The sequence below is a fragment of the Eublepharis macularius genome, chromosome 12 (assembly GCF_028583425.1).
Source record: "Eublepharis macularius isolate TG4126 chromosome 12, MPM_Emac_v1.0, whole genome shotgun sequence".
In the NCBI taxonomy this organism is placed as follows: domain Eukaryota; kingdom Metazoa; phylum Chordata; class Lepidosauria; order Squamata; family Eublepharidae; genus Eublepharis; species Eublepharis macularius.
Window position 1 is genome coordinate 54,326,714 of NC_072801.1, and position 14,477 is coordinate 54,341,190.

General features: G+C 39.1%; 1 protein-coding gene across 1 annotated transcript in view; it reads right to left on the reverse strand.

Moving 5' to 3' along the window:
• LOC129338555 (uncharacterized) overlaps nucleotides 1-14,477 on the reverse strand; it is a 177,061-nt gene that overhangs the window by 68,975 nt on the left and 93,609 nt on the right. Inside the window, exons 22-26 of the mRNA XM_054992877.1 lie at nucleotides 8,065-8,370; nucleotides 7,202-7,507; nucleotides 5,716-6,030; nucleotides 2,079-2,384; nucleotides 545-859 (exon numbers count right to left, since the gene is read on the reverse strand). Of these exons, the coding sequence (XP_054848852.1) occupies nucleotides 545-859; nucleotides 2,079-2,384; nucleotides 5,716-6,030; nucleotides 7,202-7,507; nucleotides 8,065-8,370 (1,548 nt within the window). The remainder of the gene's footprint in view (nucleotides 1-544; nucleotides 860-2,078; nucleotides 2,385-5,715; nucleotides 6,031-7,201; nucleotides 7,508-8,064; nucleotides 8,371-14,477) is intronic.

The window sequence follows — 14,477 nt, forward strand, 5'->3', positions numbered from 1 at the left end:
GCAGGCCTTGTGCTTTTGCACTTTGATAGTGGTTCTTTGAACAGAACAGAGGTTGTGGTTTTGAGAATGTACTCACTTTACACTTTCTGGCCTGAAACTTTTGTTTGTTTGATGTTTGTTTGTTTGTGGCCCTGTGGAATTACATAGTTGGAATATTTAAGGTGCCATTTTCCTCATTCCCTGACCATTAGTCCTTTCAATGAAATACTTCTAGGGTGCTGATGAATGACTGATATTTCTTGCAGTTATGACCAGGCTGTTGGTTGTTAAGAATGTCAATTGTTTATCTTCTTCGAACAGATTAAATTAGGCATGTGTTTTGATGAATGATACTATTTCCGTCCTGCACGCATAGAAATAGGTGGAACAAGTGAAAGAGTAGCTATTTTCATTTAAAATGGAGCCATGAATCAAGATCCAGAATGCAGAAAAAAATTGATTAATCAAACAGGTACAAAAGGCATGATTTGTTTAAATGACTGCATTAAGTGTTCAGTTTTCAGAACCAAAGTTTATCACCTTCTAGTACCTGCATACTACTTACTTGAGCACAGCACACCAGCATCTTCTTGGTGTTCACAATTATGGTCTCCCCAAGGGTTTTTCTGGCAGTCCTTGAGGGAAGATTCTGTTCCATCGCATTTGATATTGTCCAACCAAATGGGTCCACTTCCTCTTCCAAAATGAGCTCCTGATGGTGCTGATACTGCTTTTCCACAGCCAAGTTCTCTGCACACGACTTGGGCACTATTCATATCCCAGCCATCATCACACACAGTCCCCCATTCATAATTGTGGTTCACCTCAACTCTCCCAGAGCACTCACTTAAACCGTTCACCAATCTGATTCCTCTTGCATCTGGAATGGATAAAGGAACAGTCAGTTCAGTCATTCCCTTGGCTTTTCATCTCTATTCTTTCTCAATTGTGGTGAGGCAATCCATTCAAATGGGGCTACTAAAATGAGTAGCTGGCCACAGTAAAAGCAATACAGAAGTAAAACATGCAGCTGGACTAGATTCCTGTGTCAATGGCTTAAAAGTCCTAGAGGGAGGATTTGTATAAGCCTCCACCCACTGAAAGGTGGTAAGAGAAACTCCAAATAATCTTTAGGTAAGATTTAAAGCCCCTCCCCCAAGCCAATAAGTGTACATGCTTCTTTAATTAATATTGACAGCTAGAAGATTTTGCTTAAATAACCATCAATGGTTTTTTTACTGGCTGGTGTCTGGTAGCTTTTTGTTCACATTCCACTAGTAGCATGGTATGGAACTAAAGTGTTGTGGCCATTTCAGTGTAGCAAGTTTGTGGGAGCTGGCTGCTGAAAAGGAGCATAAGGAATCAACTCTAAATATACAATATCCTTTTTGCAACTACTGATGATTCTGTAAAGGCTGAAAAATTGTGAGTAGCTTTGTTTGTCCAAAGCAAAACCCAAAAATGAAGCTATTAAAAACGGTTCATAGTATCAACAAAATTGCACAAATATTCATGTTCTCTAGGCTGAATTTTCTTTCTAGAGGAGGGTGACATAAAAATTATGCTGTGGTCTTTTAACTTGCCATCACCATACATGAAACGTGTACATTTGAAATGGTGCTGGTGTTGGTTATACTCATGGACTTCTCAGATTAAGAAGGAAAATATAGACGCATCTTGCTGAAAATTCAAAAGCCAACCGTTCTTCCGATATTTTGTCACAACAGGCATGAAACAGAGGTCTCTAAAAGGCTGGAAGAAGTGGGAAAATGTGAGAGACGCTCCCCCCCCCATCACCATTGAAACCATGATGAAGAGTTCTAGGGAACTTGAAAGCTTGCACATAGTTTTGTTCCAGTTTGGCCCATCCTAATAAGAGATGTTAAATGGCTTATGTTTTTGTTTTAAATGTGAACATTGCTTTTCTAAGTGTTTGACAATCCTGCCATTATGTTTCTGTAATAATCTACTTCCTTCAGAAAATGTTATGGGTTAGTCAGACTTACAGTATGAAACATAGATCCAATCTTGATCCCAGGAATTGTGCAAGCTTGACTCTACAACTAGTTCCCTTTTTAAATCAACTCATAGAAAATTACCTGAGCACTCTACACTTGCATCCCTTCTGTGGTCACAAGTATGCTCTCCCCAGGGACTTTTTAGGCATTCCCCAAGGGCTGTTTCATTTCCTGTGCAGTCAACTCTGTCCAGCCAGATGATTCCTGATCCTGGGCCATAGTGTGCTCCACTGAATGCTAATAAGGCATCTCCACACTTCAGTTCTCGGCACACAACTTGGGCATCGTGTATATCCCAGCCATCATCACAAATGGTTCCCCACTTCTCATTGTGATACAGTTCGACCCTTCCTGAGCAGTCATTAGAGCCATTTATTAGCCGAATAGCTGATGAGATAGAAAATGTTAAACATACACATGGAATAAGTCTTTCAAGAATTCTCTTGATCTCACATAGAAAATACCCACTACACAATTTATTGTGTGGAGTAAGACTGTTACACACTTTTTGACCATGACTGGAAACAGATATCTGTATAACATGTCCTAAACAAAATGGATCCATTACAAATAGTGAATGATTACATGTATGAAGGAAGCAAATTAAAGACGAATGAATGAATGAACGAATGAACAAATGCTTTAGGAGGAAGTGTGCCAGAACAAATGTAGTGAAAATCAGCCTGTGTCTCTCTTTCTCTCTCCCTCCCTCTCTCTCTCTCTCTCTCTCTCTCTCTCTCTTTCAGAGCCAAGCTACAAGTGACTTTTTCACATGGACAACATTTCATCATTTTTGCAAGTTTTCCTGGGAACTGAAGTCCCAGTGTCCTTCCTCTCTGTGTTAGAATCGCTGCCTGAAGAGCCAGAGAAAACTGGCTGCCGCAACAGCTTTTGCAAATCATTCCTCCAGTCACAAGCCTGCTCTCAACAATCGTTTGGGGACGGGCAGCTGCAACTTTCTCCCTGGATGTCCTGCTCCCAGGGAGCTGCTCTGGAGAAAGCTGCCATGTCAGTGAAGCTCCAGCCGCAGCAACGTGGAAGAATCTGCTGCTGCTCTAACATGCCCTCATTCCAGTTTTTCTCCAGGAGCTCAGAGTCAGGAGCAAGGGAAGGGCATGTTAGAGCAGGAGCAGATTCTTTCTCTGTCGCTGTGGCTTAGAATATTGATCTGAATTTGATGAAGAGAACTGTGGTTCTCGAAAGCTTATGCTACAGTAAAATTGGTTAGTCTTTAAGGTGCTACTGGACTCTTTTCTATTTTGCTATTAGTACAGACTAACATGGCTAACTCCTCTGGATCTGAGTCTAAAATTCATGACTTGGACATGAGAACACCCTAGTACGAACTCAGAGATTGAAAAGCTTAGGCCCAGGGGAAGTTAAAGCTTTTGTTCTCACAAAACAAAAGGAGAGTACATCCAACATGTCTGGTCCCTGGAGTGGCTGATATCTGCACCCAGAATCAGGAGGATAGGATAGCTATTTCAACACAAAAGCATTCATGAATACAACCACAACAGAAAGGTCTGAGTGTGGTGATGAATTCAGTGAATGTGAAACTCTGTAGCACAGATAGAGGACCAGTTGTACTACAATCTGGTAAGGTGGGCATGTTTCTAAATATGTAAGGGAATCCTGGTCAGTGCCCTTTTAGAGCCAAGCTAGAAGTGATGTCTTACGCAGGTTGGACACTTGTCAGCTTCCCTCAAGTTTTGGTGGGAAATGTAGGCATCCTGGTTTTACAACTTGGCTCTCCATTAAAGCTGCAAGACCAAGGGCCAAGCTACACATGACGAATGACACTTGAACGGCAAGTGGATTGAGTGGAGGGCAAGTGAACAGGGAGAAATACACTTGCCGTTCAAGTGTCATTCGTCATGTGTAGCTTGGCCCCAAGATGCCTATATTTCCCATCAAAACTTGAGAGAAGCTGACAAGTGTCCAACCTGTGTAAGACGTCACTTGTAGCTTGGCTTTTAGTTGCAGTGGAAGGAAATAATTCCCCCCCCTCATGTTAAACTGCGGGTGTCTTGGGGCCCAACAGAAGGCTTCCCATCTGGCCTCTGATTTATATTTATCTATGGGCCAAGCTACACATGACGAATGACACTTGAACGGCAAGTGGATTGAGTGGAGAGCAAGTGAACAGGGAGAAATACACTTGCTGTTCAAGTGTCATTTGTCATGTGTAGCTTGGCCCTGAGTCATTATTTACTTATGTCATTTATCGTCCATCTTTTCATTGGGATATAAGGCAAATTACGTAGTGTGAAAGTTGTATAGTCAATGGGCCAAGCTACACATGACGAATGACACTTGAACGGCAAGTGGATTGAGTGGAGGGCAAGTGAACAGGGAGAAATACACTTGTCGTTCAAGTGTCATTCGTCATGTGTAGCTTGGCCCAATATCAAGAACATTTTAACAAGCAATGCCACTGAGTATCTAAATCCTCATGAAATTCTGATGGGTAAATTGTAGGACTGTGAACTGGACTCCAGGAAGGTTAGATGGATAAGATAATTGGCTGGATAACTGCACCCAAAGAGTCATTGTCAATGGCATCATATCTGATTGGAGGGAAGTGTTCAGTGGAGTGCCATAGAACTTGGCTCTGGGCCTTGTGTTTTTCTATATTTTTATTAATGATCTGAACAAAGGTATGAAGGGATTCCTCATTAAATTTGCAGATGACAACAAACCAGGAGGAGCAGCAAACACCCTTGAAGACAGGGGGGAAAATTCAATGAATAAGATGAGATTTAACATAAATAAGTGCTGCATGTTCCACCTGGGTAACAAACATGCAAAGCACACATACTGGATGGGGGTACACTTCTGGGGGGCAGTGTGTATAAAGAAGATCTTGGGATACTTATGGATGAAAAGCTAATTATGAGTAGTCAATACGATACAACAGCAAAAAAAGAGAATTTAATCTTGGGGTGTATGAGCAAAGACAGGATCCAGATTGCAGGATGTCATAGTCCCGCTATATACTGCATTGGTCGGGCCCCACCTGGAGTAGTAATGTGTGCAGTTTTGGATGCCTCATTTTAAAAAAGGATGTGAACAAATTTGAATGGGTGAGAGGGAAGAAACTAGAGTGATCAGGGGCCTGGAGACCAAGCCCTAAGAGGAAAGATTGAGGGACTTGGGAATGTTCCTTTTAGAGAAGAGCTGGTTGAAGGGAGACATGATTAGTTTCAACAAGTAATTGAAAGGCTATCACTCAGGGGAGTGGAAGGAGCTGTTTCTGTTGGCAACAAAGGATAGGACTTACAATAACGAGTTTAAAACTACAGGAGGGACTATATTAGCTGCATATTAGGAAAACATCTTCACATGAAGAGTAACCCAGCAGTGGGATTCACTGCCTAGGGATGTGGTGGGTTCCCCTTCACTGGCAGTCTTCAAGGAATGGTTGGACAAATACTAGTCTGGGATACTTAAGGTTGTTCCTGCATTGGGGATGGGGTTGGAATAGATAGTCTATAAGGCACCTTCCAACTCTATGATTCTATTATTCTAAATAGGTGAAAAAACTGAAGGAGTGCTTATAATTTTTTTAACTGATTCCTAAACCTACATCCAGAATGTGTAAAAATACTGATTAATCAAACAAGTGCAAATGGTAGCATTTGTTTACATGAATGCATTAAGCAGTCAGTTTCCATGACTAGAATTTGCTAGTCTTTAGTACCTGCCTACTACTTACCTGAACACACCACACCAGCATCTTCTTGGTGTTGACAGTTAGGATATCTCGAAGGGTTTTTCTGGCAGTCCTTCAGGGCAGATTCTGTCCCATCACATTTCACATTGTCCAGCCAGATGCGCCCACTTCCTCTTCCAAAATGAGCTCCTTTGGGGGCTGATACTGCTTTTCCACAGCCAAATTCTCTGCATACAACTTGGGCACTGTTGATATTCCAGTTTTTATCACACACAGTCCCCCACTGGTCATTGTGGAGCACTTCAACTCTTCCAGAGCACGTGTTCGAACCATTCACCAATCTGATCTCCCTTGGGTCTAGAATAAGAAACAATCAGTTCAGTCATCACCACAACTGATCATCTGTTTTCTTTTGCAGTTTTAGGGAGGTGAACCATTCAACTGAGATTACTGAAATGGGTAGCTGGCTACAGTAGAGACAATGCAGAAGTAAAGCATGCAGCTGGCCAAAACCCAGAATAGATTCCTGTGTCCAAAGCTTGAAAATCCAAGGGTGGGGGGGGGGAGGCTGATTGCCTTTGCATAACCCCCTGTCCAGGGCAAGCTAAAAAGTATAATTGCAAAGACTATTTAGGTAAGTTATCATTTCTCTACCTCACACTGATCTACCCTAAAGTGTTGACATAAGAAGAACTTTTCATAGGCCCAACCAAAATTGCACAAAAAATGTACAAATTTTCATGTTCTCTACGCTGAATTAAAGGAGGGTGAGATAAAAATTATGCTGTGGTATTTTGTCTTGCAAGCTTCCTTTGGGAAATGTGTACATTTAAAATGGTGTTGGTATTGGATGTACCCCGGTCTTCTTAGATGAAGAAGTACAATATGGAGACATCTCACTGAATATCCCAAACCCAGCAATTCTTCAAATATCTCTGTTATACCAGGCAGAACACATAGGTTTCTTAAAGACTGGGAGCAGTGGGAAAATGGAGGAGTCATTTTTTTCTACCCTCTCCCCTTTGAAAACATCCAACCTGATGAAGAGTTCTAGAACACTTGAAAGCTTGCACAAAGTTTTGTGCCAGTTTGGCTTATCCTAATAAGTGAAGATATATGGCTTCTTTATTTAATTCAATTTATATTCTGCTCTCTCCAAAAGCAGGCTAAAAGTGGATCACGGAAGGTAATAAATACAATGTTTTTGTTTAAATGTGAGCATTGCTTTTCTAAGTGTTTGACCATTACTCCTGCCATTATCTTTGTGTAACAATCTACTTCCTTCAGAAAATTTTCTGGGTTAGTCATACTTACAGTATGAAACATTGGGCCAAGCTACAAGTGACGAATGACACTTGAATGGCAAGTGGATTGAGTGGAGTGCAAGTGAACAGGGAGAAATACACTTGCCGTTCAAGTGTCATTCGTCACGTGTAGCTTCGCCCATAGATCCAGTCGTGATCCCACGAACTGTGCAAGCTTGACTCTACAACTAGTTCCCTTTTTAAATCAACCCATAGAAAATTACCTGAGCACTCTACACTTGCGTCCCTCCTGTGGTCACAAGTGTGCTCTCCCCAGGGACTTTTTAGGCATTCCCCAAGGGCTGTTTCATTTCCTGTGCAGTCAACTCTGTCCAGCCAGATGGTTCCCGATCCTGGGCCATAGTGTGCTCCACCGAATGCTGATAAGGCATCTCCACACTTCAGTTCTCGGCACACGACTTGGGCATCTTGTATATCCCAGCCATCATCACAAACGGTTCCCCACTGCTCGTTGTGATACACTTCGACCCTCCCCGAACAGCGATCTGAGCCATTCATGAGCTGGATAGCTGATGAGATAGAAAACATCATCTTTAGCAGCACAGGCACAGCATAAACCTACCAAGTTTTCTTTTGGCCTCACATGCAGAAATACACACCAATCTCTTTTAGTATTTGGAGTAACATCCTTGAACATTCACAAACCAAGGCAGAGAATTATATTAGAAATCAAAACATCAGATATTTGGATCAGTTACATACAATGCTTGGACAAAACACTTGCTCTTCTTTCTTTTAAAATAAGGAAAATGGCTGTTTGTGATTCAGTTGCTTTGTTCCGCAGGTAATAGATTGCAGCGCACTTGACTCACTCTCAGTCTGAATCTCCTGGCTGATCTTTTATGTTTTTATGTGTTTGTGTGGATGAATGAGCCTTGGGAGAAACACAGGCTGGAAGTAATGCAAAGATAAACACATGCAGCTTTTCAGTACATAGTTGAGCAAGGTGACTTTCTGACTGTGTATTCTTTTATAATTCTGTGGCATAAACCAGCAATTTGAAATAACAGAATAAAATGAAGCAGACACTTTGATCCAGCTTTGACTTTATATAAATATATCTTACCTCTACATTCTATACCAGCATCTTCATAGTGGGAACAGTCATGCTCTCCCCACCCCCTTGCAGGGCAATGGCTTATGCTGTTTTCTGACCCTTTGCAGTTAATGTTATCTAGCCATATAGGACCTGATCCATTTCCAAAACGAGCACTGTGTAGGGCTAATAAAGCAGTTCCACAGCCAAGATGGCGGCACACAACGTTGGCATCTTCAAGGTCCCAGTTATCATCACAGATAGTTCCCCATCGTTTCTCATGGAGTATCTCAACTCTTCCAGAACAGCGATTGGGGCCATTCACTAACCTGATTTCTGGGAAGAAAATAAACACTCAAATTATCAACATTTTTTTAGTTGTTTTTCCCAGGCCTGTCCTCAGGTATGTGGGGGTTTTATGTTACTGGAGGCAAGCTAACATTGTGCAACAGCCCTACAAGCTGAGCATTGTTGTCCCCCAAGAGCGGTTCTCCCCAGTTTACAATTCAAAGCTGGTATAAAATACAAGAATCTCTGATTTTCAAAATGAACAAACACTATGAATAAAATACAAATTTCTTAACTTAGATTTCAAAGAGGAATATGGCAACCATCCTGCTGGTACCCAGGACAAGGACAGAATTAGTTGTTAAAACTATGAACTAACACCTTACTATTAGGATTGGTGTCATAATATTGTGAATGAATGAATGTTCCAGACAGCCCCAAATATAATATGCAAGTCAGTGTGCTTTAGCAGTTAGAGTGCCAGACTAGGATCTGAGAAACACTAGTTTTATATCCCCACTCTGCCACTGAAGTTAACTGGGTGACCTTGGGCCAATCATTCAGTCTAACCTACACTACAGGGAGGTACTTAGGGTTGTCAAAGTTAGGAAATTTCTGAAGATTTAGGGGTTGGAGCATGGAGAGGGTGGAGGGAGGAGAGGCACCTCAGTCAGGTTTAATGCCAGAGTTCACAGTCTGAAGCTACCATTTTGTCTGTAATATGAAGATGTGTTTTAATTCCAGGAGCTCTCCAGGCACCACCTGGAGGTTGGCAAGTCTAGTTGTTAGGATGAAGAGGCTATGAAATGAATGAGGTTTTATGCCAGACTGCATTTCCATTCAGGAGAAAAATTAGACATAAATATCTCAATACATTTTAAAAATGTTTTACAGGAGCCCAGTTACAAGATTATCAGCAATTGCAGCAGCACAGCACATAGTCTAAGGATTTTCACACTGGTGTCTGACAGCACTAATGCTCATTGACTGTGTAATAATGTTGTTAGTCTGCAGAATTAGTAGACACTGAGTATAATTTATAGATTAGATTTGGGAAACTGGAATATGGCAATCCCCCCGCAGATATCCTGGTCTGGCCGTAATGAACTCTGCTAACCTGGAAACATATTGGAGTATAAGACTGGTGCCATTTTCTCCTGGTATCACCAGTCTGGCTGCCATGAGGAGCTGCCATGTGGGGGATTGTTGCTATGGAGTTTGTTGAGCTGCCTCTTGCTTTTATGGCCCCTGACAAGCAGCAATCTGAAACCTGGACTTTTTTTGCCTGCCTAAAGTTCCACAATATGCAGACATGATCATGATGACCTAAAATATATGCTTCTCTTTCTTATTTTGTAACATCTAGCCAGATGAGATCTGGGGAACTGGAAAGATTGCAGACCATTATGGGTTATTGGATTCATCCTAATAGAGGTATTGCATAGATGGTCTTTGCCATTATGCAGCCATGTTGAAGTTCCCGAGATGCCTTCACAGAAGTCCCACATATAAAGTTACAGGAGGTCAATCAAGAGATTATCAGGGCAGGGAGCATGGCATCGATGCCATACAAGATAGACACTTAAAAGTGAGCTCTGTCTCTCCCTGACCCCAAAACCACAAATAAAATCATCATAACATTCAAAATTGATGCAAAACTATCAGTATATGGGGTGGGGGGGGGAGATATGGACAGCAAAACAACAAACTTAAAAGAAGTCAGGGACCTACAGGATTTTTTCCTCAGCCTCAGAAGCCAGCAGTTCAAACAGAGAACAGAAAAGACACACTTAAAAAGGCTTCTGAGGGAAGCTGGGTGGGCTTGCCACTGACTTCCTCCCTTGATCCTGTTCTAGCAGCTCTATTGGCTTCCATGGAGCAAAACATTCTTGAAAAAAAACACAGATCCATTTGTTGATCTTAAAATAAGCATAAACAAGACCATACAGAAAACAGACTATGCCTTAGAAAGGAAGATGTCAGGGAACTTCAAAGGGATAAGAGGCAAATGCAAGACAAAATATTGTACTTGGATCTCCAAACAATACAATCAAACCTGAAATTTAGGGGGTTTGAGGAGTATCTGACTGCTTCAGAGGACTTACCTTTCTTTTTGGCAAACTGACTAGCTAATATTTTAAACATAGAAGATGGTATTCTGATCGTAATATTGCTCTTCTCTTTAAAATTCTACAGTATTTATGCTAATCTACATAAAAAGATCTACAACCCAGGCAATTTCTTAATTATTTTGAACATAATACTGATACTCTTATAATAAATTATTATTTAAATAATTGTTCTAATAGATTAATATATAGATACAAATAGAGAAAAGGTGAACTAAATTTATTTATTTATTTGTTTATTTATTTTTAAAGAATTTTTTATTGGATGGGTTTACAAACATACACATAAAAATCATTATCATTATTCATCCCATTGCATTTTCCTCATCCTTTCCCCCCTCCCTTTTCTGGTGACTCCCAGCAGTTTTCCATACCCAACTTAATCTAAAAAGTATATCATATAAATTCTTGAAGTCTATAATAATAATGTAATAATGTAATATATATCTATATTATACCTATCAAATCTCTTTAATTATCTTAACAATCTACACTAACTATATTGCTTATCTTAGTTAAGAATATAAAAATTATATAAGTAATAATAGGTACATATACTAACTAAAAGAAAAAAACTACATATATATATGTAACATACTATTCCTTACATACCAATTAAAATTATACTCCCCTGTGAATATACTGTACTAATCCAATAAAATACAATAAAATATACCCCTTTTTAACCTTAAGTAAGTTTCTATCTCCCCTACTTCTTCAAAGACCACAATTTCCCCTTCATGTCCCACTTTTTCTCTACATTTTTCTTAAATTTTTCCCAGCTTAATGTATAGTCCAATTCTTCTTGTTCTTTCAGTTTCCTTGTTAATTTGTCCATTTCTGCCATATTCAAGACTTTCAGAATCCAATCTTCCATAGATGGTATCTCTTGAGTCTTCCACATCTGTGCATAACACATTCTGGCCGCCGTAATCATATAAAACACCATAACTCTGTCCATTCTATCAAAATCTTCTAGGTTCATACATAATAACAGCAATTCCGGGGTTTTATTTATATTCCTTTGTAAAATATCTGACATAACTTTAACTATATCCCCCCAGAACTGCTTAGCCTTATCACAAGTCCAACACATATGATAGAATGAACCTTCATGCTGTTTACATTTCCAACATTTATCAGACATCTGGCTATTACCATTGACCAACTTCTTCGGTGTTAAATACCATCTATACAGCATTTTATATACATGTTCACGCACAGTGGTACATGCTGAAATCTTAATTACATTTTTCCATACCTTTTCCCAAGCTTCCATTGGAATTTCCTTATTACAGTTTATTGCCCATTTGACCATCTGAACTTTAACAACTTCCTCCTCTGTAAACCATTTCAGTAATATCTTATATATTTTAGAAATTAATTTCTTCCCCCCTGAAGCAAACAATTCTCAATCTCAGAATTTTGTAATCTAAAACCATTTTTCCTTTTGTCTTTCTCATATAGGTCTTTCATCTGCATGTATTGAAACCATCCATATTGGAATGGCAATTCTTCATTACCTTTAAACATATAATTATTCTGTTGTATCTCAAGAATTTCTTTATATGTCAACCAGTCTTCCCCTGCATATTCTGTTCTTGGATTTACTACTTCCGCAGGGCTAATCCACATTGGTATAGTCTCTTCTATATATTTCTTGTATTTAGTCCATACAGCAAACAAGCTTCTTCTTACATAATGATGTAAAAACATAGAGTCTGCTTTTACTTTATCATGCCATAGATATGCATGCCATCCAAATAGTTTATTATATCCTTCCAGTGCTAGCAACTTCAAATTCTTCAATGTCATTCATTCCTTAATCCAGTCCAGACATATCGCTTCATGGTATAATTTAAAATTTGGTAATTGTAATCCTCCTCTATCTTTTGCATCATAAAGTACTTTCATTTTAACTCTGGGTTTCTTTCCAGCCCAAACAAAGTTTAGCATCGTTCTCTGCCACTTCTCAAATTGTTTACTGTCTTTAACAATAGGTATTGTCTGTAGTAGAAACATCATTCTTGGAAGAACATTCATCTTAATTACTGCAATACGACCTAACCATGACAAGTTCATTTTATTCCATCTAATCATATCTTTATCTATTTGTTGCCATAACTTGTCATAGTTATTCTTATATAAGTCAATATTCTTCACTGTCACTTCCACTCCCAAATACTTAACCTTGTTCACTACTTCACATTCCACCTTGTCCATCAACTCCTTTTGTTGTTGTCTAGTCATATTTTTGCTCAATATTTTGGACTTCACCTTATTAATTACAAAACCCGCTACATCTCCAAAATCCTTCATTTTCTTCATCAATTTTGGCATGCACTCTATTGGATCTTCCACTATCACCATTATGTCATCAGCAAAAGCTCTTACTTTGTATTCAAATCCTTTAGTCCTCAATCCTCTTATTGAATTGTCTTCTCTTATTTGCCTAAGTAAAATCTCCAATACCATTACAAACAGAAGTGGGGAAAGCGGCCACCCTTGTCTTGTTCCTTTTCTTATTTCCAACTGTTTGGTTACATCCAAATTAACAATTATATTTGCAGATTGGTTTTTATATATTGCCTTTATTGCTTGTATAAATTTCTCTCCCAACTGCATCTTCTCCATTGTTGCAAACATACAATCCCAGTTAAAATTGTCAAACGCTTTCTCCGCATCCACAAAGAAGAAACCAACCTGCTTCCCTGGATTTTTATCATAATACTCAATAGCATTCAACAACACTTGTAGGTTATCTTTTATTTGTCTTTCCGGTAGAAAGCTGGCTTGATCTTCATCAATAAATTCCACTAGCCAAGTCTTAAGTCTTTCCGCTAGTATCTTTGCAAATATTTTATAGTCATTATTAGTTAGAGATATTGGTCTATAATTCTTAACATTACTTAAGTCTAATGTCTCCTTCGGTATCAATGTAATATTAGCCTCATTCCATGTATCTGGCATCTCGACCCCTTCCAATATTCCATTCATCATTTTTTGCATCAGTTGTTTCAAGTCCTCTGCCATCACTTTGTAAAATTTTGCAGTAATTCCATCTGGTCCCGGAGCTTTACCAACTGTAGTAGCTTGTATTGATTGTAACACTTCCATTATTGATATCTCAGCACTAAGCTTCCCTTTCAACTTCTCCGGTACCTTTGGTAAATCAATCCTGTCAAAGTAGTCTCTTATCTTTTCATGATCCACTGTTTTTTTCTGATATAACTTGGCATAATATTTGTAGAATGCTCTCTCAATCAATCCTTGATCATATAATTCTTTCCCTCTTCTGTAATCTTACTTATTACTCTTTTCTCTCTCTTTTTCTTTAATTGCCACGCCAAATATCTCCCTGGTTTATTAGCTCCTTCAAATGTTCTTTGCTTCATTTTCTTCAACTCCCACTCCAATTCTTTATTTTCCATGGCTCTAATCTGTTCTTGCAGTAACTTTATTTCATACAACAATTTCTTTTTACCTGGTCTCTTTTTCAATTGCTGTTCAACTTGAATAATTTTTTCCTGTATCTCTTTTAATTTCACTTCATTTTTCCTCCTCTCTCTACCATTTAAGTCCATCAAAACACCTCTAATTACGGCTTTGTATGTGTCCCAGACCATGTGCGTTGGCACCTCTTTATCCACGTTAGACTGAATAAAAAACTTCGTTTCTTTTCTCAACACATCAACACATTCTGGGTCACTCAAAAGATCCTCATTAATTCTCCATCTCCGTTTCTTGTGTTTCATTCCAAATCTCCACATCACTGGATTATGATCCGAACTAACTTTTGGTAATATATCAGTCTCTTTTGTAAACACTACCAGTTCTTTAGACGCCCAGATCATATCTATTCTCGAAAAAGATTGGTGACTAGATGAAAAAAAAGTATACTGCTTCAATTTGGATTATATTTTCTCCAAACATCTTCTAAATTTTCTTGTTCCTGAATTTCAAAAAAAGACTTTGGTAATTTCCCCGTCCTTACTTTACTTGTTGATAGACTTTTATCCAATTGCA